At 42.5% G+C, this 26620-nt stretch overlaps 2 protein-coding genes across 2 annotated transcripts in view; one reads left to right on the top strand and one right to left on the bottom strand.

Annotated features, from left to right (window-relative positions):
* utp20 (UTP20 small subunit processome component) overlaps positions 1-5519 on the bottom strand; it is a 122387-nt gene extending 116868 nt beyond the window's left edge. Inside the window, exons 1-5 of the mRNA XM_083654361.1 lie at positions 5390-5519; positions 4841-4921; positions 4656-4722; positions 3231-3363; positions 724-912 (exon numbers count right to left, since the gene is read on the bottom strand). Coding sequence (XP_083510487.1) covers positions 724-912; positions 3231-3363; positions 4656-4722; positions 4841-4921; positions 5390-5440 — 521 coding nt within the window. The 5' untranslated portion in view covers positions 5441-5519. The remainder of the gene's footprint in view (positions 1-723; positions 913-3230; positions 3364-4655; positions 4723-4840; positions 4922-5389) is intronic.
* Positions 5520-6569: 1050 nt separating this feature from the next.
* Positions 6570-26599, top strand: slc5a8 (solute carrier family 5 member 8; the record flags this gene model as incomplete). Its single annotated transcript, XM_083661788.1, has 17 exons — positions 6570-6806; positions 7743-7862; positions 13868-13933; positions 14028-14079; positions 14214-14281; positions 15311-15349; positions 15823-15938; positions 16132-16272; positions 16755-16884; positions 18857-18945; positions 20085-20194; positions 20310-20377; positions 22536-22622; positions 22926-23149; positions 24035-24138; positions 24365-24453; positions 24537-26599. The coding sequence occupies 17 exons, from the start codon at positions 6570-6572 to the stop codon at positions 24654-24656; spliced, it is 1860 nt and encodes a 619-aa protein (XP_083517914.1). The 3' UTR covers positions 24657-26599.
* Between the last annotated feature and the right edge of the window lie 21 nt (positions 26600-26620).

Raw genomic sequence — 26620 nt, 5'->3', positions numbered from 1 at the left:
TTGTCCAGAATTGTCATGGGTAGGCTCTAGGTAAAATAAATCTGATATATTTAATGTTCTATTGATGCTGGATATGTATAACCAGGTCTGACTATAGTCGGACATTTTAGAGAGGTGATCTTGCAAGAATATGTGCTGGCACAACAACATTGTCCATCTTGCTTCTTCGGTCGCTATTCTCTCTCATGAAGATTTGTTTGCCGACAGGGAGAAAGCCCCACGTGATAGCCACCCGTCAATCTCTCTCTCGCTCTCTCTCTCTGCTCAATACTGTTGTAGAAACTCCATTTTATTTTGAAATTCAGTTGACTTTACCAGTTCCCACGGATATTGTCGCGTTTTTCTTTCATGGCTTGACAGAAAAGCCTGCCTGCACGCGCCTTGTCGGCGTGAAAATAGAACTCACGCCTATTCGATAAAATCGGCAAGGCACAGGCAAGGCGTGGGTACACGCAGGGTTCACGCTCAGGCGCACGGTGTACACAGCCTCGTTGACTAAAACGGACGCCTATTAAAAAGCATGGGTAAAGGCAAGGCGTAGGCAAGGCTTGGGTCGCCGGTGTGAATTCAGCCTTATCTCCGGCCTTTCCAGACTTTTTGTCCAATTTTGAAGTATTGTATTTGAGCACTTGTATTTCCACAACTACTCCCAAAAATTGCATGATTGTCAATTCGGATGTACGGGGACATCAGCTCCCAACTAGGTGTGATCTCACACCTCACCTGTACATGTTTGTCATGTCCTTGACCATGAGCCTCCAGAGGTACTTGTAGAGGTAGGAAAGGCAGTGGAAGGCCCACTCCAGCACCTCTGTGTCCTTGGTCGCTAACAGGGCGGTGATCAGGATGAAGAAGTCGGGGAAGTGGGGGTAGAAGTCAGTCTGCAGGTCCCGGGCCAGCAGCACCACCAGGCTGCAGGTGGACAGAGAGAAACAGGCGGAGTTAGCTCAGTAGGAACGATATCCAACAGTGCCATAACAAGTTTGAATAGGGATGTCACTTTTTATTTGAAATTCGAACGTTCCTTTGAACATGGGGGAAAAATTAACATTTGAACTGTAAGGACCTGTTTGAATTAAAAATTTGGCAAATTCAATAGAAAAAAACTGCAAACTCCACTCAACTGCGATGCGCCGGGGATGTGCGGGCGGCGTTAAACAAGCACACCTCATGGGAAGCAGACAGTTTACTCTGGGCCATGGCTGAGAAGTTGTGTTGTGAACAGTGTAGGAATTTAGCCAGGGGCAAGGGCAAAAATGCCCCCAAGAAATCTCAGAATGCCCCTAAAAACCATGATCCAAGGGCAAAAATTGCCCCCAGGTTTTCTATAATTTAATTTTCTTTTCATTCAATTCATTTCATTTCCATCTCTAACACACACTCAACACCTCCAAGCTGGTTGCCAGAAGAAGACGACGAAGAACACACTCACACAAACAGTGTTGTCCACTACGCTTTAGTGGACAACACTGTCTTTAGCTTTAGCTTAAGTGCCCCCAAAATTGTGTGAATGCCCCCATTTTTCAAATATTTTGTACATTTCCTACACTAGTTGTGAACGTGTTGAGGGGGAAGAGGCTACGTGCATCCTTTCCTGTTTTCAACCCAATGTGAGTGCAAGTGTTCAACTGTGAATTCAACTTGTTTCTTTCTATTACTACGCTCACTGTGCGGGCTTGCTAGCACAGCAGCTGCACGGCCTCGCCTGTCCTGCAGCTCGGCCACTGCTCGGCCTTGCCCGCAGCTCGGCTGCTGTGTGGCTTTGCCTGCCCTATTGGCGCGCACACAATGTCTCCCTCTCTCTCTCCCTCAGTCTCTCTCCCCCTCTCTCTCTTTCTCAGTCTCTCCCCCTTCTCTCTCCCTCTCCTCAGTCTCTTCCCCTCTCCCTCTCGTGACTTGGTGTGTGTGAGTGAATTTATGACATCACTGATGATGTTATCAGTGGGAATGATGACATCACTGATGATGTCATCAGTGGGTTTATGGACGAAGCTAGGCTGATGACTGGGTTTCTATCTCTCCCCCATGTCAACTTGACATTCCAAAAGTAAAGAAAGAAAAAGACGCACACATCCCAAAAAAATACACTGGGCTGGGTGCTGGATCAACAAATACCTTAGACTTGACATTCCAAAACAGCCCAGTGGACACAAATCTATCTGTCAGTAATTCCGTCTGTTTTTGTCTTTTTGAATAGCCGCATAAATTTTAAGGCAGCAAAAGCTATAGAAGCATACCGAAAAGTAGGACTGGGCGATGTGGGTGACATCAGTATCACCATCATAACCAGAAGGATTTTTTGTATATTGATATACATGATATATACTCAGTGTATCACTAACTATATGGCTCACGTATGCCAAATCACATGTTAAACAATCAAATTAATGTTCATCCCACTGAAGTGAATGGCGAATGGGTACGGTAATTTTCTGTTTGTTCAGGACTCTCATGGTTTGAATACAAGGTCCACTGTATCTAACCTGAAACAGTCCAACTTAAAAATAAAAATAATAGGGAGATTCCTCTACACCGGGTGGAAAAGATCCCAAATGAAATTAAATCTGCTCATTCTCCAAACCGTTTTAAAAAACAACTAAAAAAATGGATGCTGAATGTTTGTATAGTGATTCCACACCCCCCCAGGACTGGTTTCTGATACTTTTTCCCCCTTTATATTACTATGTTCATGATTGTATAATTTTTATGTTTTTACTAGAGGTATTTGTGTAAAATGGGATAGCATGTACATGTCACTCTCCTTTTCTGCCTGCCTCCTAGCTGAGACTCCAGGACTGCAATGGAAATAAGTTGTGAGACTTTTTTGTGATATCCTGATGAATTTTACATACTGTATCTCATCTTACATCAATAGTATACAGTATGCTATGAAATAAATTAAATCAATCAATCAAATATTCAGATAATATTCCTTAAAATTTTTCATACCCAATTTTGTCAAATGTGCTTGATGATGTTACCATCATTTTAGACAGTAGAATTGTGTCACAATATCCCCAAATCACCATATCTCGATGATTTGATTCCACTGAAAGACGACAAACGGTAATATTGAATTATCGCTCAGCCCTACTGAAAATATTCAAAATGTTGGACAATGGTATCTCAAGTCTGAAGTCAAACTGTATTGTATTGTAGACTTTCTCTCACAAAAATAATAGTTCAATAGCTCATCTGGTAAACACAACCCACACACAAACACAACTTACTCCAGCAGTGGTTGGCAAGCGAGGCTGTTCTTGACTGCCAGGTGGGTTTTTAGACTCTCCACTATCGCTTTCTGATGAAAGACCAGCAGGTTGAAGGACTGGCTCTTGTCAGACACTTCTTTCAAGAAGGCCGCTGGTGAGGAAAAACAGACATTTTACAGACAGTGTCTCACCTCATAATCTGAACAAGTTGTCAGGCAAAATCAAACAACATTTAATAAAAATATTTTTGTCCCCAACATGGCGAGAGAAAGGCTAAAAAGTCACTTGCTATAAGGTGTAAGGTATACAAGGAATCAGCGTGATGTCACGACGTACCGCAAATCCCCTAGAAGAGCAGCAGTTAACTAGTATGAGTTGTGCCAAACAAACGTTCATATCTCAAAAACGAATAACATGACATTGCTTATATTTTGACATTCTGAGTGAGAGCAGAAGTAGCTCAAGAGTTTCATGTATAATAATGTTGTGTGAACTGTCGCAGGTTTTAAAATGTAAACAACATAGCCGGGGCTAGAGTGAGCACTCAAAGCTGGCTCCATAGACGGGTTTCTTGTATACAAACATTAGTTGGTGCGCGCGCATCACATGGGTAAAAACAATTGTAGACTCCTTGTCATGTCTGTCTCGGTCTGTCTGACATGATCTCTGCTCATTTGAGATGAGCAAGTTCTGCGCAGATTCAACCAGCGCCTTGCTTGCCCCGTTGTATGATGGTTAGAAAAGTTGTCTGACTTGCTCCTTTTAATACATCCATGGACTTGCTCCGCCTGCCCGACTGCGTGAGCCACGGGACTCTCGTGAGAGTGAGGCGGGCGCAGGTTTGGAGCAGGGCGCCGCCGTTGCTCCCCACCAACTGCGCCCGACTGCGGATGACAGAGGATGACGAGAAACGCATCGAGCTGATCGCCCATTGGTTCAACACAGGTGCATCACAAACCCACAGTGAAGTGTAGAAAATTCTATTTTATATCTATTCCAAGCTGTCACTCTACATTTTACATAAATACCACCTGTAATGCCTACATTAACAATAAAATAAGTAATCTGAATGGCTGGGTCATTTGAGCAGTTTGTGTGGGTGGCGCTAATGCACGTTTTAATTTGTTTACAAACCGCTGTTAAACAAAACTGTAGAAGAAGAAAAGCAGCAGTGAGTGTGCCGTCTGACTGTGCTCGGCTGCTCTCGTCTGCTTTCCAGGCGAGGCGGCAGTCAACTCAAACGAGTGTGTGGAGCATACAGTCTATGGTGTGGAGCGGCTTTCTAACCCGGTGATGCACGCGCATCTATGTGATGAAGTTGCACAGAAACCCGTCTATAGGGTCCCATTGCCATTTCCCCTGGAAACACGGTTTGTTTACCAAAATGCTGCTCAGCATATTGTGTCTTGATATCTGTAATATTTTTGTTTTATTTATACATACTGAAATGTTCAGTCAAGTTGAGGTCTTTCCATTTTGTCAGTCCTTCAGAAAAGTATGTTTCCACCTCCTGCGATGGGAGAAAACAAGTGTTTTGCAATAAGTGGCAATCAATAATAACATGATCTGGGAATCAAATAAATTAGGCAGATGATTATATTACTTGAATGAATGATTGGTGACAATACCTCCTCATAACTCCCAGTCCTGTCAATCCGATGGATGACATCAATGTTGACATTGGCAAGTCTTTCAGCAAAAGTGAGAAACTGAGAAAAAGCAAATATAGCCTCAAGTCAAAGAAGTTCATAATCATCATTAACCACACTATATAATACAGCAAAGCTAACTGCTAACATATGTCCATAAGGCAAATAACTAGCAATGTGAATAACCAATTAATATACATTTTCAGCATTGTATAACGCTAATATAAATGTAGCCTCAACGCGAGACTCATCAGTCATTCTTCCTTCAGCCGAAGAAGGCTGTGTTTTAGTTTTAGCTCTAAACTTCCGGACCACATGCGAATAAGTGCTGGGTATTGTAAACTACGCACTATTTGTGAGTGCCATTGCACCCACACGCTAGATAACAACATTGTCTCGTGGGCGAGTAGTTTTATTGTGATTCATAACGTGTATATCGCGTGCAGCCAATTAGTAGGGCGTGCAGTCCATCCCTGGCTATGTGTTAGCAACATGCTGACGCTACTTTAAGATCTGCTGGACTCTCACCCGGTAAGTGTTCTCAGATTTGTGATACGAAGACTTGGACTTGATCTTCATCTTTGAGCTGTTCCAAAAATCAACCGGCGACAAAAACGTTTAATGAAAACAACGTTTTATTCCCACTTTCGGCTACAAGTGTTTACACACACGCCGACATCTGGGTGCAGCCATGTTGGATAGAGCATCACGGGAACGTTTGTCCCCTCCGCGTGGTGCGTAGATGCGTAGTGCGCATGGATGCGTCAAGTAGTGAAAGAGAAGTCCCGCATTCACTTCCGTCTTCGTTTATTATTACTCTTCTGAAGCGAGGGTTCAAGTTCAGGGGTTTCACTCCTACCTACTTCCATCGTGAATGCTTGTAAACAGGCTTGTTAGTAAGTAAACAATCTTGTTTTGTTTTATTTTGTTTTTGTGTGTTTTGTTTTGTTTTTGTTTACTTTCTGAACAAACTGAGAACTCTAATGTGCTTAACTCAGACAGGAAGTTCTGCTAGTGAATGATATGCAACTTTTAGTAGAAACAGTCTGCAATGTTTCTTAGAAAGAATCTCTTACTTCTTCCATTTCTGAAATGACGTATGTTCCCTTCCAGATGGGCGCACAGCACAGTAGGCTATTGTGGCTGTGTGTGTGTGTGTGTGTGTGTGTGTGTGTGTGTGTGTGTGTGTGTGTGTGTGTGTGTGTGTGTGTGTGTGTGTGTGTGTGTGTGTGTGTGTGTGTGTGTGTGTGTGTGTGTGTGTGTGTGTGTGTGTGTGTGTGTGTGTGTGTGTGTGTGTGTGTGTGTGTGTGTGTGTGTGTGTGTGTGTGTGTGTGTGTGTGTGTGTGTGTGTGTGTGTGTGTGGAAGGGGCTGATGATAGCTTTTATCCTGTGGCCAGGAGAACAATCCCTGCTTTTGGCCTGTGGACTCCACATGTACCTGCCTGGAATGCTGAGACACACACTCACAAGGTGCACACTGTACACTCTCTCTCTCTCACACACACTCACACTTAAGGAGGAGAGGTTCCGGTATGTGTTCCTTTACTCAGCTCAGTGTTGTTGAGTGAGGGCTTGATGTGCCAGGCCTTCCATTTAAAAGAGGACTAATAGTTTTCTGAGTCAGATTTCAGCAACATATAGCCTATAAGAGACTCTTGTCAATTTAGCCTCTAAGAGACTCTTGTCAGTTTTGGTCTTCTCCACCACCATGTCAGCGGCTCCTCCTGTGCTTGTTGGCTCCTTTGTAGCAGCAGACTATGCGGTGTTTGCTCTCATGCTGGCGGTCTCAGCGGCAGTCGGGGTCTACTACATGTGGAAGGACAGGGGCCAGGCCAGCGCAAGGGACTTCCTGACGGGGGGCCGCAGTCTGACGGCCGTGCCTGTCTCCCTGTCCCTGACGGCCAGCTTCATGTCCGCCATCACGGTGCTGTCCAGCCCCGCAGAGGTAAACTCACCACAGACAGTTGTGGGACCTTCATCCATATCCACTAGTGCATATTGGATAGAGTTAGGGTTCACCTTTAGGGGTTTGAGGGTTTGATACTGGTATGTTTGGATGGAAGCTGCTGCATTACAAAAGAAAATCTCAATTTTATCAAGTCATTAGTCATCATTGAGTCCTAAAATCATAATTTTCTTAAAATAAGTGAAAGTATCTTCCAGTGGGTTGAGATCATTTGACTTGTTTCCAATGCAAATCAACTTGTTTACTCACACTGCTCTATAAGATGATAATAATGTACCTCACATATTCATGTTTTATTCAATGGTGGTCCTGGTATCCAACATGTTTAAATTTGACCATTTTCATGGCCAAAGAAAATCTGATGATTTGTAAGTATTCACTTTTGTGCATTGAAAAATGTGCGAACAAAATAAAACTGAATTGCAGGTTTTACAGACTTTTATGTGCTATGTTGCTGTCAAAACCTCCACCATGAGGTGACGGGTCGACATGAGATCTTGGTCTACCGGGTAGACCAAGATTAGGGTAGACTCTACCCTAACCCTTCATAACATTACAGGGTTCAGTGAACAGAAACAATGGCTGATGCCTTTTTTCTCTTCAGCCTATTTCAAGGTAGATGGTGGACAGATAAATCCAGAGTGCGTCATATTGTTGTGTTCATACTCCTTGTTTTACTGAAGTTTTTATTGTAAAAGGAATTCCACCTGGCGTGGCTGTGTGGCAATAAAAGACAGTTAAACTCTAGTCTATTTGCTTGGCAGGTGGGATGAGTCAAATATTTTCAATCACAACATAAGGGGGATTTCATTTTAACCACCACTTCTACATACTGCATTATCCATCATCTGATCATTTTGCATTTGCCCATTTCATGAAACCTTTTATTAATGCAACACATCTCTGGTCTGTCAGGTGTACCGCTATGGAGCCAGCTTTGGTCTTTTTGGTCTCTCCTATATAATTATGGTGTTTGTCACGTCCGAGGTCTTTGTCCCTGTCTTCTACAGGCTGGGCATCACCAGCACTTATGAGGTGAGTGTCGCCTTTTTTCGGATTAGAGAATGCTTGTTTGTGTGGTATAGTGTAGTTGTTTTGTGATGTATTGTGGTTTGGTAGTTTCTATTCTAGTCTATTCATAAAGCAGTAGTCACTTCCAGTTCCAGTATTATGCAAATACTATGAAAACCTGATTGTTTTGTGTCACAGACATGAATATTTCCTGTCAAACGTGTTATCTATTTGCCTGCTAAATAATGGCTGATCTGACCAAGATATTGAATACTGCTGATTTACTGACTAAGCAAACACAAGGCTACAGTTATAAGAGTTTATTTGTTTATTTATTAGGATCCCCATTAGCTTTTGCAATGGCAAAAGCTATTCTTCCTGGGGTCCAACACAGAAAAACATTACACAAAACTATCATTACATTCATTTTGCAATCATTTTCAACCTTACAGTTTTGCATTTGCATTCATCATACAATCATTTCATTTTCCAATAGTAAAATCATGGGGGGAAAGAAAGAAAAAGAAAAATACAATAGTAATAGTACAAATGTTTGATCTCTGAATCACTCAGCAACCAAACCAATCTACAAACAACAACCCCCAACAAGAGAATAATAAGACTTAAACGATCGGATAGTTGTGATCATTAAAACCTTTTGCCACTAGGGGTCAGTGCAGGCTCATTTGCATCAAGTGCTCTTTTAACTTTTTCTTGAAATTGGATTTTGTATTTGTTTTCATTATGTGGTTAGGCAGTGAGTTCCATCCTATAATAGCTCTATAGATTACTGAAGATTTGAGAAAATTTGTTCTTGGTTTGGGTGCTGCGAAATGTCCTGAAGTGGCTTGTCTAGTCATGTGATTCTGTTTGTTTTTAACATACACTACTTGGTCAGAAAAATACTGTGGTTTCTTGTTAATTAACACATTCCTAAAGAAAAAGTTAAAACGGACATTTAAGCAGCAAAACGCATCTCTTGGATGTAGTCTGGGAGGCTGATATGGATGGCTCTGCCTCTGAAATAATAATAATAGTAATATGAGGGATCAGTGTTGGTAACAAACGGCAGCTTATAATGGGACACTATGGAGCCAGCCTTGAGTGTCTCGTGCTAGCAGGCTGTGCTTTTTACTAAATTTAATTCATTTTAAAAATTGCGACAGTTCACACAACTTTAACACTACATACCTATATTATACATCAGACCCTTGAGCTACTTCTGCTCTCACTCAGAATGTCAAAATATAAGCAATGTCATGTATAGTTTTTGAGATATTAACATTTGTTTGGCACTTATACTAGTTAACTGCTGCAGTTCCGGGTGCCGTGCATGGGGTGCCGGGATATCACGCTGATTCGTCCTATACTACTACTATTACTACTACTACTACTAGGCTACTTACTACTACTACTACTAATAATAATAATAATAATAGGATCACTATCATCGGTGACATCATCAGTGATGTCATCAGTTAGAAAATGTTTGTCATCAGGGATGTACAGTAAATAACACTTTATTTGTAGCCAGGCCTAGCACTTTTTGAAACAAGAGTTACAAAGTGCTTTACAGCAGGAAATAAAAACAGGAGGCAGGTTAAAACAAAACAAGCAAACAAAACAAGTCCTGCCCTCCAGCCAGGACTTGTACTCTTCTAGAGTCAAAAAATGGGCAGGAAAGATCAAAGACCCATCTCACCCTGGACATGACGGGCTCTATTCTCCCACAGGCCATCGGCGCTATTACGGGCCTTAACCGCAAAAAAACGTGCCTTGCGCCTGTTTCGGCAAGATAGCAATAGGCTTTAGGCTGCCAAATGCGCTTTAGGCCGAATGGGCGTGGCGGAGTCCCAAAGTGGGCGTGTCGGCGCTAAATACCAGCCTAGTGATATCTTGGGATCTGGCGTACATTTAGCGCTTTGCGCTTTTGAAAAGCAGGCCTATTCTCTGCCTTCACTGCTTCTTCTCTGTCACCCTTCTCTCTCTCTCTCTCTGAGTTCCCAGCATGCATTGTGTTTCTTCATTTCGCTACTAAATAGCCACCAAATGAGCCAAAATAGATATAAAAGGTAGTTCTAAATTAATGTGTAATGGTAACACAGCCTGCCATTGTCAACATTTCAATATTGGACCAAATAAAAAATCGAAATGAAAACACCACCCTATGTGAAACATATATGTCCTCCTGGGCATATATATACCCCTTGTCGAGTTAACGTGATTTAGAGAAGTAACAGCGGAACTAATGGCATCTGCTATACTGTGATGTTTCTCCAATAACTTGGCCCTATTTCACATTTAGTTTTACAATAAAAACACATTTATGCAATGACTTGACATAATGTAGGGTATATTTATGTGCATCATCCTTCCTGCAGCAGGCGAGAGAAAATGATATCTTTCTGGACAAACTTTCACCAATCTAATAGGCTATATTTTTCTAGCTGATGCATAGAACATTATTTTCACTTTGATCTTGCTATAGTGTAGCGTATTTACATGCTTGCAGTATTGAAACTGCAGTTAGATTGGTTTGAGAAGCATAATAATATGGAATAATAGCCTATAATGCAGACAGACAGGCTGGATGAAGGGAGGGGGGGGGGCAGAGCGTTTGGCTTTCGTCTGGTTTTGCGGGATCACTGGAATTGGAGCTAAAAAGGCAAGCGTGCGATTCGTTTATTGCACTTATCCAATGAGCATGACGGTGCATAATTTTACACCTAAAAGGCGTGGTTGTAATGCTTTGGGCTGCATCTAGCGCCAGCACGACGATATCAAGTGCGCCTTTCCACGCCCACTGCTTTGATCTGCGCCTGCCGCTCGGCCTAGAAACTGCGCCGATGCAACGATAGGGGCCGACCTGTTCGAACCCCTCCCCTCTGGTAGGCAGTATAGACTACCAAGGCCGGTTGGCTTGATTCCTGCTGTAAATTCTTTAGATAAGGATTTTTCAAAAAGTGACTGAGAAAAATTAATGGGGAAATACTCTTCTGGAACCAGAAGTTATGATGCTGCGTGACTGTTGAGCTCTATACTGATTAATCTCTGCTGCAAAGTAACAATAACCAGAATCTCTGTTTTCTCTGAGTTGGAAGAAATTGAGACACATCCAAATTATATATATATATATATATATATATATATATATATATATATATATATATATATATATATATATATATATATATATATATTCAGGTTGCTAAGATCATTTGGCTTAAATGACAAGTACAGCTGCATGTCATCGCATGGCAATGGTAGGACATGTTGCAGAAGTGACGTATTATCAGACCAAGGGAAGCATGTATAATAATAATTTTATTTATAGAGCACCTTTCACAGACCGAGATCACAAACTGCTTTACAAAACAGTAAAAATACAATATACACAGTATGCTGAGTACAGCATGTGACCAAAAACATGGGCCACAGCTATAGAATTAGTATAAAAAGAAAATACAAGGAGGAGCATCGACAGAAGTAGAGAAGTACATACATTGTTCAAAGATACAATTCATCATAAAAATGAAACAGGATACAGTACAAGACAAGCATCAACCCAGGGGGGTTCCTCCGTATATAACCCCCCCACTAAAAACATGCAGAAGATCAGATCGTCATCGTCATCCGACCAGTGACGACAACATCCGAAGTCGGTCCCCGGGGCGCTGTACGAGAAAGCGACCACTGCTCCTGGCCTGCCCCCCGGAGGAAAAGGACAAAGCCAGGATGGGTTAAATGCAGAGGACAAATTTCACCGGCCACCATCAGCATGTGTGTGTTGTGGCCCTCCGTGCATGTGTTGATGTGTGTATCGTGTGACAATAAAGACGGGCTTGTCCGTCTAATATAGTGTAATAGTAGTGTAATCAAGCATTGAATGCCTCTTTAAAAAGGTGAGTCTTTAGCTCCACGGAAACAGCAAATCTAAGAGGCAGAGGCAAGGAGTTCCATAAATTAGGGGCCAAGACCTCGAAGGCTCGGTCGCCACGAGTCTTAGGCGAGCGAGAGGTACCTGAAGCAAATTCAGATAATTGGATCTGAAGGAATGATGTATGCAGGGGCCTGACCATGTAGTGCTTTGTAGGTGAGAGTGATGATTTTAAAGTGAAATCTATAGGCTACAGGTAGCCAGTGGAGTGACATAAGCACAAGGGTGATACGACATCTCTTATTTGATCTGGTGAGCATGCCAGCGGCAACGTTCTGAATAGCCTGCACGCGTCATAGGGCGGACTTTTTGAGCAACGAAAATAGTGCATTACAGTAATCTAAGCATGAAGAGATAAATGCCTGGATTAGCATTTCCATTTCAGAAAAAGAGTGCTGACCTAAGCTTGCCAATATTTCGCAGGTGGAAAAAGCATTTTTTAGAAAGCTGTTTGACATGCAAGTCAAGTGTCATTGATTAATCAAAAATAACCCCTAAATTACGCAGGTTGGGGCGGACAGCAGAGGAAAGAGTGCCAATCTTATTTATAATCGTGGGGGTAACATTATCAGGAGCAACAACAATTCAGTCTTGTCCGCATTTAGCTGTTGGAAGTTCTCGGCCATCCAGGAATTTATAGCACTTGTGCAGTCGAGAAGCTTATAATTTATCCACCTCACTGGGTTTGAAAGAGAAAAGGAGCTGGATATCATCAGCGTAGAAATGGTAAAAAATACCAAAGCTATTGATTAATTTACCCAAAGGAAGCATGTATAAAGCAAAGAGTAGAGGCCCCAGGATCGATCCCTGTGGGACCCCACAAAACAAGGGAGAGGAGTCGGAGACAAAATCATTCATACAGACGCTAAAACTACGACCTGAGAGAAAAGACCTGAACCAATCCAACACAGTGCCTGAGATGCCCACCCAGTCACGAAGCCTTTCAATCAGGATTTGGTGGTCCACAGTGTCAAAAGCGGCACTGAGGTCAAGCAGAACCAACACTAGACATTCACCATGTAGCATCCAGGGTCAGTTTGTTCCACTGGAATGCAGTCAAGCAAGGAAATTATTTTACCATCAAAATTATTGGGCTTTTTCCACAAGGTGTGAGCTAGTAAAAGATGAATTATGCCCAAATATGACACTTAATTTTTTGCTGACCAAGTAATTGTTGTAAATACAGTCAAAAGTTTGGGCGCACACATTTTCTTTATTTTTACTAGTTTCCACATTTTAGAATATTATAGAAGACATCAAAACTATGAATTAATACAAATCAAATTATGCAGCGACTAAAAAAGTGTTCAAATGAAAACTATTTTAGATTATTTGCTGCCCTATGCCTTGATGGAAAGGCAAAGGCTTTTGGAAAGAAATTCATAGGTACAGTATCAACTTCTCTGTTTATATTTGTCTAAGAAACAAACTTCAAGAATTTAAGCATAACCCTTTAGATCAAAATGGCTTTAAGATCATGAAAAACAACGTATTCAATCAGGTGTGTCCAGATTTTTGACCGGTATGATATTTTAATGATAGATTATTAATTTGCATATTTAGTTGGGTATGATTCAACATGCTCATGAACTCGACTGACTTACAGGGAATTGAACCCAGCTCTGCTATACAGTATAGAGCTGAACAGTCACATGAAATCTCTTGCCCTGGAAGTGTTTGCCATTCATTTTCTCCATAGACATTTTGGAAAATCCTTATATAACGAGTTTTTAGGCTGGAATCAAGCCAACCGTGACCTACTGAATCCTGAGTGACCATAAAACATTTCACTGTCTTGGAGCAAAAACAAAAAATAAAGAGTGGGCAAAAAACGAAAATGAGATTTTCCCCCTGCTGTTTGTTTTTGCTCCAACTGAAATGTTTTATGGTCATTCACGATTCAGTAGGTCACGGGTTGGCTTTGTTCCAGCCTTAAAATTCATTATATAAGGATTTTTCTAAATGTCTATGGAGAAAATTTATGGGAAACTCACTTCCTGTGCAAGAGATGTCACGTGACTGTTCAACCCGAGAGCATCCTAGCTATATGACTGACTGACCCTTTATATTTTGGTTTCATCTCCCTGCTAAGTACCTGGAGCTGCGTTTCAACAGAGCCACCCGCCTGCTGGGAACGCTGCTCTTCATTATTCAGACGGTGAGTAAGAAAGCCGGCAGTAACGACAAAGTGTTGATCTCAAAACCAAGAAATCCTGTGCGACCTGTGTTATTTTCATCTCTCTCCGTCACAGGTGCTCTACACCGGGATAGTCATCTACGCCCCGGCTTTAGCTTTGAACCAAGGTATGATGGTGATCTCAGTCCATAACAAGTCACAATCCTGCTGCACGAGGGGACTTGAAGCTGCTTGGTTGGCCTCAGTTGGGTGACCACAGTCTGACAGTGACAACCCTCTCTCGCTCCGTCTCTCTTTACAGTAACTGGTATGGATCTGTGGGGTGCAGTCATTTCAACAGGAGTGGTTTGTACCTTCTACTGCACCATGGTATGTACAAAACCTGCATTACCGAGTTCTGCTGTGTTCATAACCATAATGCAATATGCTCCAGGCACGTGCAGGGATGGCGGATGGTGCTAGCAGCCGCATAAGGTGCTTATGTTTGTAATTGATATTGTGCATGGGGTCCCATGCAAAGGGTCCGTGAGAAACCAGACGGGCGAGCCATCTGTCACCTCTAGCCTCAGACACTATTCATTCTTAACCTCATCAAAGTAGGCCAAAAACGGGTCCCAAATAGTTGAGAAGCGGGTTGTCTCTCAGGGACCTGAGTCTCTCCATCTGTATAACAGAGATCATGTCCATCAGCCACACCTGAAAAGAAGGTGAAGAGAAGGACTTCCATTCCTTCAGAATTAGTTTTTTGGCGACAGTTGTCCCGAGTGTCAGAGATTATTCCACAGCTGTAGGGAAGTTCAGATAGGACTCCAAGCAGCCGAATATGGCGAGTTCTGCCCCCGGTTGCAGGGCTATTTTGTAGGCCAGAGTACCAATCAAATATTTTGGCCCAGAACCCCGTTACTGAAGGGCAGAACCAGAAGGCATGAGATAGCGTGCCATGTGCCCCTTTTTAACATTGAGCACCTGTCCCTCTAAAGGTCTCTGCACGGCCCTGATATGCTCACATTTAAAGTACTTTCAAAAGCACTAGAAAAATCACTTTCCACTAGGGGGTTTGGCTTGATTTAATTTTAGGCTATTAATATAACTATTCTGGCTCATTAGTTTCAGTCTTGTTTTTCTCCAGGGTTTTTGAATCAGAATCAGAATAACTTTATTGATCCTCGAGGGGAAATTGAGTAATGCTACAGTTGCTCACACTCAGGTAGGGAATATACATGATTCTCAGCCTTTAGCCTATAAGTATCATGCTCCTCATTGGCTGGCATGCTTGAGGCTTGCTGTGGATACCTGGGTGTGAATGTGGTTTGTTGCAAAATAGATAACACCTGTCTGTGGTCTGCGTCATTACAGGGCGGTCTGAATAACACCTGTCTGTGGTCTGCATCATTACAGGGGGGTCTGAAGGCGGTGGTGTGGACCGACGTGATCCAGGTAGGAATCTGGGAGGAAAAAATACACAAGGAGTGGATGATACTATTCAGTCAGTGGTTTGTTTCTAACCCACTTAGAATAAAATCATTGACCAAGGCAGTGATCACTGTGCATGTGTGTCATATTACTGGTTTCCAGTCACAAAAATACAATGTGTCATACACAGCAAGAAAAGAAAAGAAAAGAAAAGAAAAGAAAAGAAAAGAAAAGAAAAGAAAAGAAAAGAAAAGAAAAGAAAAGACAAAACAAAAAACGACCACCACTTCCAGACTGAGAAAAAATAGGGGGGGATTATTTTGGTCAATTGCTATCCACAAACACCAACATATTGGGCTACTATTTTGGAATAGTATGATGAATTCATCATCCATGATAAATTGTCCTAATAATAGATTTAGTGTTGAGAACTGAATGAGCCAAACACGGAACAGACGTGGAAACCAACCCAGAATTACCTCTAGTTTTCCCTCTAGGTTGGCATTATGCTTGCAGGCTTCCTGTCTGTCATCATCCGCTCTGTGATCCGACAAGGAGGAGTCCTCCCCATCGTCTCAGATTCACATCACGGTGGGAGACTCCATGTTTTGGAGTGAGTATGCTGTAGTCTAAACATTACAATCTCTATCTATTGAATGGAAAAACATCTCAGAAACATTTAGAAATGCTGATTCGTGTTTATATTGACTTCAACCAAATGCTGTTTTTGTATCAAATAATAAAGCGACTGTCATGGTGAATTGAAACCCCCCCCCCCCCCCCCCTCTCTCTCTCTCTTTCACCAGCTTTGACATGAACCCCCTGAGGAGACACACCTTTTGGACCATAACAATCGGAGGGACGTTCATCTGGATCAGCGTCTATGGGATCAACCAGGCCCAGGTTCAGAGATACATTGCCTGCAAGAGCCTCACTCACGCCAGAATGTGAGTCATGGTTTACTGAGGCATTTATCAGTAACACAGGATCGGTTGTAATTATCCCTTGTACTCTTATTGCTGATGTAGTTTGCATTGGGCAAACGATCTATCACTTTCTATTTACTTGCATGTATCGCTCTTACATTCTTTCGTCTGTGGCTGGGTATGTGCATGTGGATCTGTGTGTGTGTGTGTGTGTGTGTGCGTGTGTGTGTGTGTGTGCCATCAATATGGAGGAGGCGCTGCTTTTTGTACCCATGAATTACTGACCGTTATCTTTGTCTTACAGCATTACTGTATCTGTCGACTTCCCATTGTCATCATCCTGTGTGTTAACATCCTATGTGTTTGCATTAATGTGGTTGTTGTACCTATGTATCCGTGTGTGTGTGTGTGTGTGTGTGTGTGTGTGTGTGTGTGTGTGTGTGTGTGTGTGTGCGTGTGCGTGCGCGTGCGTGCGTGTGTGCGTGTGTTTCTACCATTTCCAGGTCACTGTACCTGAACCTGTTAGGTCTGTTGTCCATCCTGCTGTGCTCTGTGTTTGCGGGACTGTGCCTTTATTCTGTCTACAAGAACTGTGACCCGTGGTCCACTGGACTGGTCTCCGCTCCGGATCAGGTAGGAGTGTTAATATGGTCACATCTGTATGTGTATGAGTGTGGATGTGGATGTTTCCTTGTATATGCCTGTGAGTATGCACACGTGTATTCGTACATGTGTGAGTACGTGGGTGTGTGGATGTGTATGTACACATGTATGTATGTATGTATGTGTGTGCCTTTTTTCCTCTTCTTTATTTTCCTGTCTGAGCTTGTTGTGTTCTAAGAAAAACTGAAAAGGAAATATTGAAAAGAAATATTGTCACATCAAAACACATGCACGCACGTGTGCACACACACACACACACACGTCAAGTCAAGTCAAGTTTATTTGTATAGCCCTAATTCACAAGCAGAGTCTCAGAGGACTTCACAGACAATATGTCTAGCTAAATCTAGCTGACACAACAATAGCAATTCAAGTAGTAATAATAACAATAACAATCAGGGAGAGTGGGGGGATGAGGGGGGGACAGAGCAGAGAAAGGGAGGAGGTGGGGAGGGAACAGGGGAATGTGCGGGAGGAGAGAGCTCTTATGACATCACTGATGTCACAATGCCTATGACATCATCAGTGATGTCACAATGCACAATTGCTCAAGTGACATCACTGATGACATCACTTCCGGGACAAAATTGAAACAAACAGAGAACATTGCCCACATGCTCCCTTTTATAATAGATTGCTCGAGGAAGGCTCCTGAGGACAAATTACGTCATCAGTGGCCGACAGCCAGCTCTGCCTGGCAATACTTTTGCCAGCAGCCAGATGACAGACGACGTCATCAGTGATGTCATCAGTAACACACATGCTGCCTAGCATAATAGCGAATTTGCGCTTGTTTTGCAACAGACACATTCCAGACCCTGAAAAGTGTTTTGGCAAATTTTGGAGGCAATCGGAGCAACGGTGCGGTGCGCCTTGCAACTCCAGACAAACAGCTCTCCAATTATATTAGTTTGGTGAAATTCAAAGGAGGTTTTGATGTCAGAGATGCCTCGTGTTGCTAGAAGAGAGGCCTTTGTGAGTGAAATTGATTGATTGATTGATTGATTGATTGATTGATTGATTGATCATTATTGTCTGTGTTTAGTGTTGGTGAGTGGTAGCCTGGGTAAACCCAGCCCCCACGTGACCTGCTCTCAGAGTTCTCAGTCACTTGTGACGAGACTCGTAAGCAGGGTAAGCCTGAGAGCAGGTCACTGGGGGCTGGGTTTACCCAGGCTAGGTGAGTGGCCCTTCCCCATCTGAGAGATGCTGTGGTTCCAAAACATCAGATGAATCATTTCTGCTTGCTGTGCTTCAAAGGCCTGTGGGCATGTGAGGGAGTGAAATAGATAACGTCCAGGTCAGCCTGACCAACTGTGGGTTTAGGTGAGAAAGTTCCCAAGACAACCGAAGCTCTATGAGCTAATGGAATTTCACAGGAGAGATCAGGGTCGGGAGGGCACCCTACTATCACTATATGAGAAGGTGCAGATGAGAGCTTGGGGCTCTCTTGACTTAAGCGTTTTGACTGTCGGAGAGACTCTGTGCACAGATTAACTTTTTCATGGAATAAATCCTCCAATGTTTATTTATAACGAGCGACGGCTTTATTGATCCAAAACAACAACACTTTCAGTTAGTGCAGTTTTCTGCCATTACACCTTCCATTTGTTTTCAAAAACTTTTAACACATAAAATACTTTTACAGTATTTTATTTTCACCACATTTCTTCAAACATCTAAGCCAGTGGTACTCAACCTTTTCCCTACTCAAGAACCACATTGACCAAAAAAATCTTTGCAAGAGCCACGATCCAAAAAAGTCCCTTTCCTCCCATTATTTATTCTTAGATTTCTATTTATTTATGTATTTTAGCCACAACTACCCATAAAGGAACTACATGTGGCTCTCTAGACCCTCGGGTTGAGTATGACTGATCTAAGCCATGTTTCTGCATTGACACACACTGAGACTCCTGACCATGTTACTCCTCCTCTGCAGCTGATGCCGTATATGGTGATGGACATTATGAGAGACTATCCTGGCCTTCCTGGACTGTTTGTGGCAGCAGCTTACAGCGGCTCTCTCAGGTTACTTGCATGTGTCCATGCTCGCTGTCTTTCACTTTTGTTTTGCCACATTGTATCTCAATCAGCTCAGCTATTCCCTTTCCCTCGCTTTTCCAATATCCAATCAGCTCAAGCCATACCTTTCCCTCACTTTTCTGCTGAGCCAATCACCTAAGCGGTGTAGTGTACTAAAGTCCATGTTTTTACCATGTCATTACTCACCTCTATATATATATATATATATATATATATATATAATGACCAACCCCTCAGACTGCAACTCCTATTTAATTTAACTAGCAATCTCACGCGCCCTGCAGCTCGCCCACTGCGCGTCGGATACGCTGCATGGCCTGCACTATCCTCACCCAGGAAGGATGACATCACTGATAACATCACATCATTAGGTAATTAGGGCAATCACCTAATTAAACCCCCTGAAAGTTTCAGCCCAACCGCACGTAAAACGGCATAGCTGTGGCCGACCAGAATTCTGTTCACTCACAAACACACACACACACACACACACACACACACACACACACACACACACACACACACACAGACACTTCTCATTCTTATTATAGGAGTCTCTCATGATTGAAATGTCAATACAAAGGACAAACATGCATTTCAAATGGGGCGACACAGTTGAAGACTTGTGACTTGGAACGTTACTGACAATGGGCTGAAAACTCCTCGACTTGTCTGAAGCACACACAGCTCGCCACACACAATCTTGCGACACACACACCTTTTCCTTGTCGCCTGGAGCCAGTCTCCCCAAATCTAGGTGCACACAAATCTCCCCACACACATCTCGCCACAAACACACAAAAGTCACTTATACATGGAAGAAAAAAATAACAAAATTCAAGATTAAATTATTTTCTGCCATTTTCACACATAAAGCCATGTAAAATATTTCTAATGGAGAAAAAGAATTATGCAACAATCATTTCAGTCCACTGCCCTAAACTACTGGTCTAAGCTGATATAATTTACTAAAAGTATTTGATTGGATTAGCACTTAGCCTATAACAAATGTTTAGTAGAATTAGTATTGGCAGTTAGAAAGTTATATCCATGCATCTCTTCATGAAATCCATTTGTGTGATGATTGTAAATTTTGTGTGATGTCATTGTTATGTCCACTCCAGCACAGTGTCCTCCAGCATCAATGCCTTGGCTGCAGTGACAGTGGAAGACCTGATCAAACCACATATTCAGATGTCTGAGAAAGACCTGGGCTGGATCTCCAAAGGACTCAGTAAGTGGATTGTCCTCATCCATTATGACTGATTTCTCCATTGGGTACTATGTGACTGAGCTAATGGGTAACTAAATTCTGCAGGCTTACAATCTCAATTCCCAATTGTTTGCAGGTTTCATATATGGGGTTTTATGCATTGGAATGGCTGGACTGTCCTCACTCATGGGCGGAGCATTACAGGTAGAGTGGATTTGTTCATGCAGAAGCTTTAGAATCAACTCTCTGCACACAAAAACATACCAATTAAGCTTTACAATCAGCTCTCTGCACACAAAAACATACCAAACTAGAAGCTTTACAATCAGCTCTCTGCACACAAAAACAGACCAAACAAGGAGAAATATAGCCGTAAGCGGCAATAGCAGGGGTTCAAGCCTTGCACAATTTGAACCCCAAATAGTCCTGGAGGCAGCTTTGTAGAGCATGTTCAGGTGAACGTGTGGAAAACAAGTTGCTTGAAAATTGGAGAAACGGCGTGGGAGTTATGGCCTTTCAAATTTGGGAATTTTAACCTGTAATTACAGTGCCCCCATCAGGCAGATTTGATACATATTTTTGGAGCTACTGTAGTAATAGTTACCAATATCTGTCATTGGGCCAAACCTCATGTCTCTGCTATGTATCAACTCATTTTGATTTACCTGCTATTACATAGTGATTACTATAGGCCCCGCCCATTTTCACCAAGTATGACAAAACCTCCAATCTTGACTAGTACAGCCTCCTTGATATATCTGCCAAGTTCCACGATCATTGGACAAACAGATGTGAAGTTACGTCCTTTTTTGTGTTAGGCCACGCCCACTTTTGGCATCTGCGGCGCCCCCTTTTGCTCAAATTGCAAAATAGCATGTCAGAAATGCCATTCCAGATAAGGCTGAGAAGTTTGCAACCGACTTGATTTACCACTATTACATGCTACACCAAAGACCCCACCCACTTTCACCAATGATGACAAAACTTCTGATTTTGACTAGGACATCCTCCTTGATATATCTGCCAAATTTTGCGATCATTGAACAAACAGGTGCGGATTTATGGCCTTTATTGTGTTAGGCCACGCCCTTTTATGGCATTTATGGCGCCCCCTTTTGGTCGAATTGCACAACATTTGACCCACATGGTCTGTGATGATCTCTGAACATCTCCACCAAGTTCTGTGATGATTTGTTAATCGGTCATGAAGTTATGACAATTTAGCTGAGGCCACGCCCTCTCACAAATTTAAGGGTTAAAGGAACACTCCGCCCATTTTCAACCAGCTTTGTATCATTAGAACATCAGTAGTATATCACAAAACTGTAAACTGTTTTGAAGTCTGTCATTTAATTTGACAGTTATTGAGTGTTAAAGTGTGGACCAGTGACATCACTGGTCCACACTAACTCAAATTAATAACTCATTAACTCAAATCAACTCTCAATAACTGTCAAACATTCTGTCATTCATCTAGTTTGACAGTTATTGAGAGTTGATTTGAGTTAATGAGTTATTAATTTGAGTTAGTGTGGACCAGTGATGTCACTGGTCCACACAACACTCAATAACTGTCAAATTAAATGACAGACTTCAAAACAGTTTACAGTTTTCTGATATACTACTGATGTTCTAATGATACAAAGCTGGTTAAAAAATGGGCAGAGTGTTCCTTTAATGTCTCCGAAATGAAAGTAGATTTAAACATCCAAAAATCAGGATTGTAGAGCTTGCTCCATAGATGCTTCCTGCCGATTTTGGTGGAAATCGGTCAAACAGTCTAGGAGTGTTTTTCAAAATACCTCAAAAACTTTTCCAGGTGGACCTTGAGGGTCCTTGAGGCAAATTTGTCCTTGAGACATCATCAGTGATGTCATACATTCCACTGATGACATCATCATATATCATAAATTCACTCACTCACTCACACACACACACACACACACACACACACACACACACACACACACACACACACACACACACAAGGCTATAGTTCAGTGATGTCACTGATGAGATCATACATTGTGACATCATCCAGTGATGTCATGAATTCACTCTCACTCACACACACACACACACACACACACGAGACAGAGTGATGATGTCATCAGTGATGTCATAAATTGTGACATCATCAGTGATGTCAGAGGCATTGTGACATCATCAGTGATGCACACATACACACACACACACACACACACAAGAGACAGACACACTGATGACATCAGTGATGATGATGTCAGTGATGCTTAGTTACGTATTTCCTGAAGTGACAAAAAGAGATGTTCATTTCTAGACAGTTTGCGCTATGGGAGGGGCAACAAGGCCACATCTTCACACCTGCTGTCTCCCCCTACAGGCAGCCACCAGTATCTTTGGGATTATAGGAGGTCCTTTACTTGGCCTTTTCACATTGGGTATCCTCTGTCCATTTGCTAATTCCAAAGTAAGTAATCTTTTATGGAAATTGCTTTGCTGTAGCTACGATGGCAGTAATTTACACTAATAAATACGTGAATCCAGCGTTGCAAATAAAGTAATTTGTTATTTTTGTCCTCGTGTTGTCTAACACTTGCTTACTTGCTCCTTATAACTCTTGCATCCCACCTCTACCTGCTCCTTATACCATTTCATTATGAACCTCACAGCTAACTAAAATTGGTCAGGCTATTGCAACAACTTTAATGATGGATTCATATTAATCTCATCCTGTTCCATTGTAAGGGCTTTTATGCTATTTATTTTCCAGGGAGCTTTGTCAGGTCTGCTGGTTAGCTTGCTTGTGTCTCTGTGGGTGGGCATTGGAGCCCAGATATTCCCTCCCTCTCCTGAGATGAGCAGACCTCTGGCACTGAGCACCGAGGGCTGTAACTTCACCAGCACACACAGCCTCAACTGGACCTGGAGCGCCACGGCTCAGCCAACAGAGCCCAGCTTCATCACCACAGTCCCACCACACAACACAGACGGCAGGTAAGTGGTGTAACAGAAAATTATTAAGAGAACCGCTACAGAGGTGGAACTTTACTCAAATATTACACTTATGTACAATTTTGCTATACTGGCACTTCTTGAGTATTTTCACAAGACTTCATACTTTTACTCTATTACATTTCAGAGGGAAATATTGACTTCACGGATCTGGATGGTTTTAACCAGACTAAAATATTGTATGTTTTTACTCCCTATTTTATATGCTGGGTCAAGGATTTGCATGCTTTTTCCATCACTGACTAGCCCCGTTACTCCTCTTTCCGGGTATGACATCATCGTCTACCCTACAAGAGTCCCGTCTCCGTACATAGACTTGCTTTCGAGTTACCGAGCTTTCGACCAGAGTGGCGCTGTTGAGCGCTGTGACGGCTGGGCTCTAACCCGGAAGAAATGATATCACCAGCACAGACTTCGGATGAAAAGAGGCATTTATGAGCAGCGTCGAGCTTTCTAACCCCAACGTCGAGAAGCTCTGAACGCTTCTTCTCAAGTATGCTTTGAAATGTTTCTGTGACACTTGTAAATACGTGCGTATCGCTGATTTAGACCGCTTGGGAGCCAGAGTCGCAGGCAAGTCTATGTACAGAGACGGGACTCTTGTAGGGTAGACGATGACGTCATACCCGAAAAGAGGAGTAACGGGGCTAATCATTGACCAGCAGCAGGCAGCATCCGTTTAACAGTATCAGCTGCATCTCTGCTGGAGAAATCCAAATCAACAAAACATTCACAAATTTAAGTCCAGTCCAGTATTCTGATCTGTAGTCCAGTCCAGTATTCTGATCTGTTGCAATGTTTGATGTTTCACTCTACTGAATCTACAATGATTGGTGATTGTTGTCCATTTTTGTTTCGCACCAATAGGCCGCTCATGGCAGATAACTGGTACTCTCTGTCCTACCTCTACTTCAGTCCCATTGGAACCATAATATCTATCAGCATGGGACTGATAGTCAGTCTGTCCTCAGGTATATAATGTCTATTATATAAATAATTGTCTAATACTTATCATAGGCCTGTTCCTGTATCCAATAAGATGCCTGCATATGTTTTAGTTGGAACTTTGCTGAACAAAGTACACAGGGAATATCAATCCGGGATATATGGGAGTCATTTCATTGTCCCACTGTTTACAAGGTTTTGGATGTTCACACACAACCACCTTTATTTTTCTGTTCACAATGTACTTTTCAGGGGGGCTCAAGCAGAAGGTGGAATCACGGCTTACACTGAAGAAAGAAGACACAATGTCCTATTGCTTATTCAAGTTCATGAAAGAGAGAGTAAGTGGTGCAGTGCTGAACCGAAATCAACAAGCGTGATGATAGCAGCATATAGCTTCTGACTTCTGCTCTCCCCTCTAAAGGTCATGAGACGGACGGGAAAGCTTGACCTCACAAAGAGTGGAGAGAAGAAATGTGGCAACAGTAATCCTGCTTTCTGTGACGTTGAGCTGGACTTAACAAAATGCATTGTTCCCACATGAGATGGAACTGTCTGCAACAGATTATATTTCTCCCTTTTTTTTGCCATGTGTTCTTATTGCCATGGAAGACTGATGAATAAAAACCTTTTGATGTTATATAATTTATTGCAACACTGGGCATAAAAGTAACAATTCATGTGAAATTGACTGTTGTTCTCATTCATCGAACAGTTCCACGACATGACTACGTGCCATTATAAGGCCCTTCTAGACATTTTGACCATATATTTACAAATATATACGGTACATTGAAAAAGTGAGAAATACATTAGGCATTTCATAGCTCTGATATTTCACTGTATAATATGGCCAAAAGTCAGTCATGATGCAGGGTTTCCCCCAGTCTATTTGTATGTATGATAAATAATCATACTTGTCTACTCCTGTTGAAAGTTTGGGCACTGGGACAAACTTTTCTGTTAAAAAAACTTATGATATCAACATTGTGATATGGTATACTTAGTTGAGGAAAAAATACACAGCACATTTTGCAGCAACGGCTATCAAATATCCATTATTTTTTGGCACTTTGGCATTTACTTTGTCAGGCAAACATTGTGCTAAATGGACTGGGAGAAGTGCTGGAAGAGTGAAATCAAGGCGATCATAGATTGTCTCACCCGCAATGTAGCTATCTCTCATTAACAGATGTAAATAAGACAAAAGAAATGTGTTGAAAAGATGCTTCTAAAACTTCAGCTCACTGTCCCTAGCCTGACATCACCAGACTAATTCAGCTCACTGTCTCTAGCCTGACATCATCACCAGACTAATTCAGCTCACTGTCCCTAGCCTGACATCATCACCAGACTAATTCAGCTCACTGTCCCTAGCCTGACATCATCACCAGACTAATTCAGCTCACTGTCCCTAGCCTGACATCACCAGACTAATTCAGCTCACTGTCTCTAGCCTGACATCATCACCAGACTAATTCAGCTCACTGTCTCTAGCCTGACATCATCACCAGACTAATTCAGCTCACTGTCTCTAGCCTGACATCATCACCAGACTAATTCAGCTCACTGTCTCTAGCCTGACATCATCACCAGACTAATTCAGCTCACTGTCTCTAGCCTGACATCATCACCAGACTAATTCAGCTCACTGTCCCTAGCCTGACATCACCAGACTAATTCAGCTCACTGTCTCTAGCCTGACATCACCAGACTAATTCAGCTCACTGTCTCTAGCCTGACATCACCAGACTAATTCAGCTCACTGTCCCTAGCCTGACATCATCACCAGACTAATTCAGCTCACTGTCCCTAGCCTGACATCACCACCAGACTAATTCAGCTCACTGTCCGTAGCCTGACATCATCACCAGACTAATTCAGCTCACTGTCTCTAGCCTGACATCACCAGACTAATTCAGCTCACTGTCTCTAGCCTGACATCACCAGACTAATTCAGCTCACTGTCACTAGCCTGACATCACCAGACTAATTCAGCTCACTGTCTCTAGCCTGACATCACCAGACTAATTCAGCTCACTGTCACTAGCCTGACATCACCAGACTAATTCAGCTCACTGTCTCTAGCCTGACATCATCACCAGACTAATTCAGCTCACTGTCTCTAGCCTGACATCACCAGACTAATTCAGCTCACTGTCCCTAGCCTGACATCACCAGACTAATTCAGCTCACTGTCCCTAGCCTGACATCACCAGACTAATTCAGCTCACTGTCTCTAGCCTGACATCACCAGACTAATTCAGCTCACTGTCCCTAGCCTGACATCACCAGACTAATTCACAAATGCCAATGATCTGCCAGAGCAAATAAAACATGAGGTGGCAGATTGGTCACATTCGCAGGCTACACTGTCCCAGTACTTTCGCTACAATGTGTACAGCCGTTGTTTGGGACCGTGTGTGTGTGTGTGTGTGAGAGAGAGAGAGAGAGAGAGAGAGAGAGAGAGAGAGAGAGAGAGAGAGAGAGAGAGAGAGAGAGAGAGAG

Source organism: Poromitra crassiceps (assembly GCF_964638095.1).
Source record: "Poromitra crassiceps genome assembly, chromosome: 2".
Lineage (NCBI taxonomy): Eukaryota > Metazoa > Chordata > Actinopteri > Beryciformes > Melamphaidae > Poromitra > Poromitra crassiceps.
Note: the sequence above shows the minus strand (reverse complement) of the source record. Positions and strands in the feature narration are given on the sequence as shown.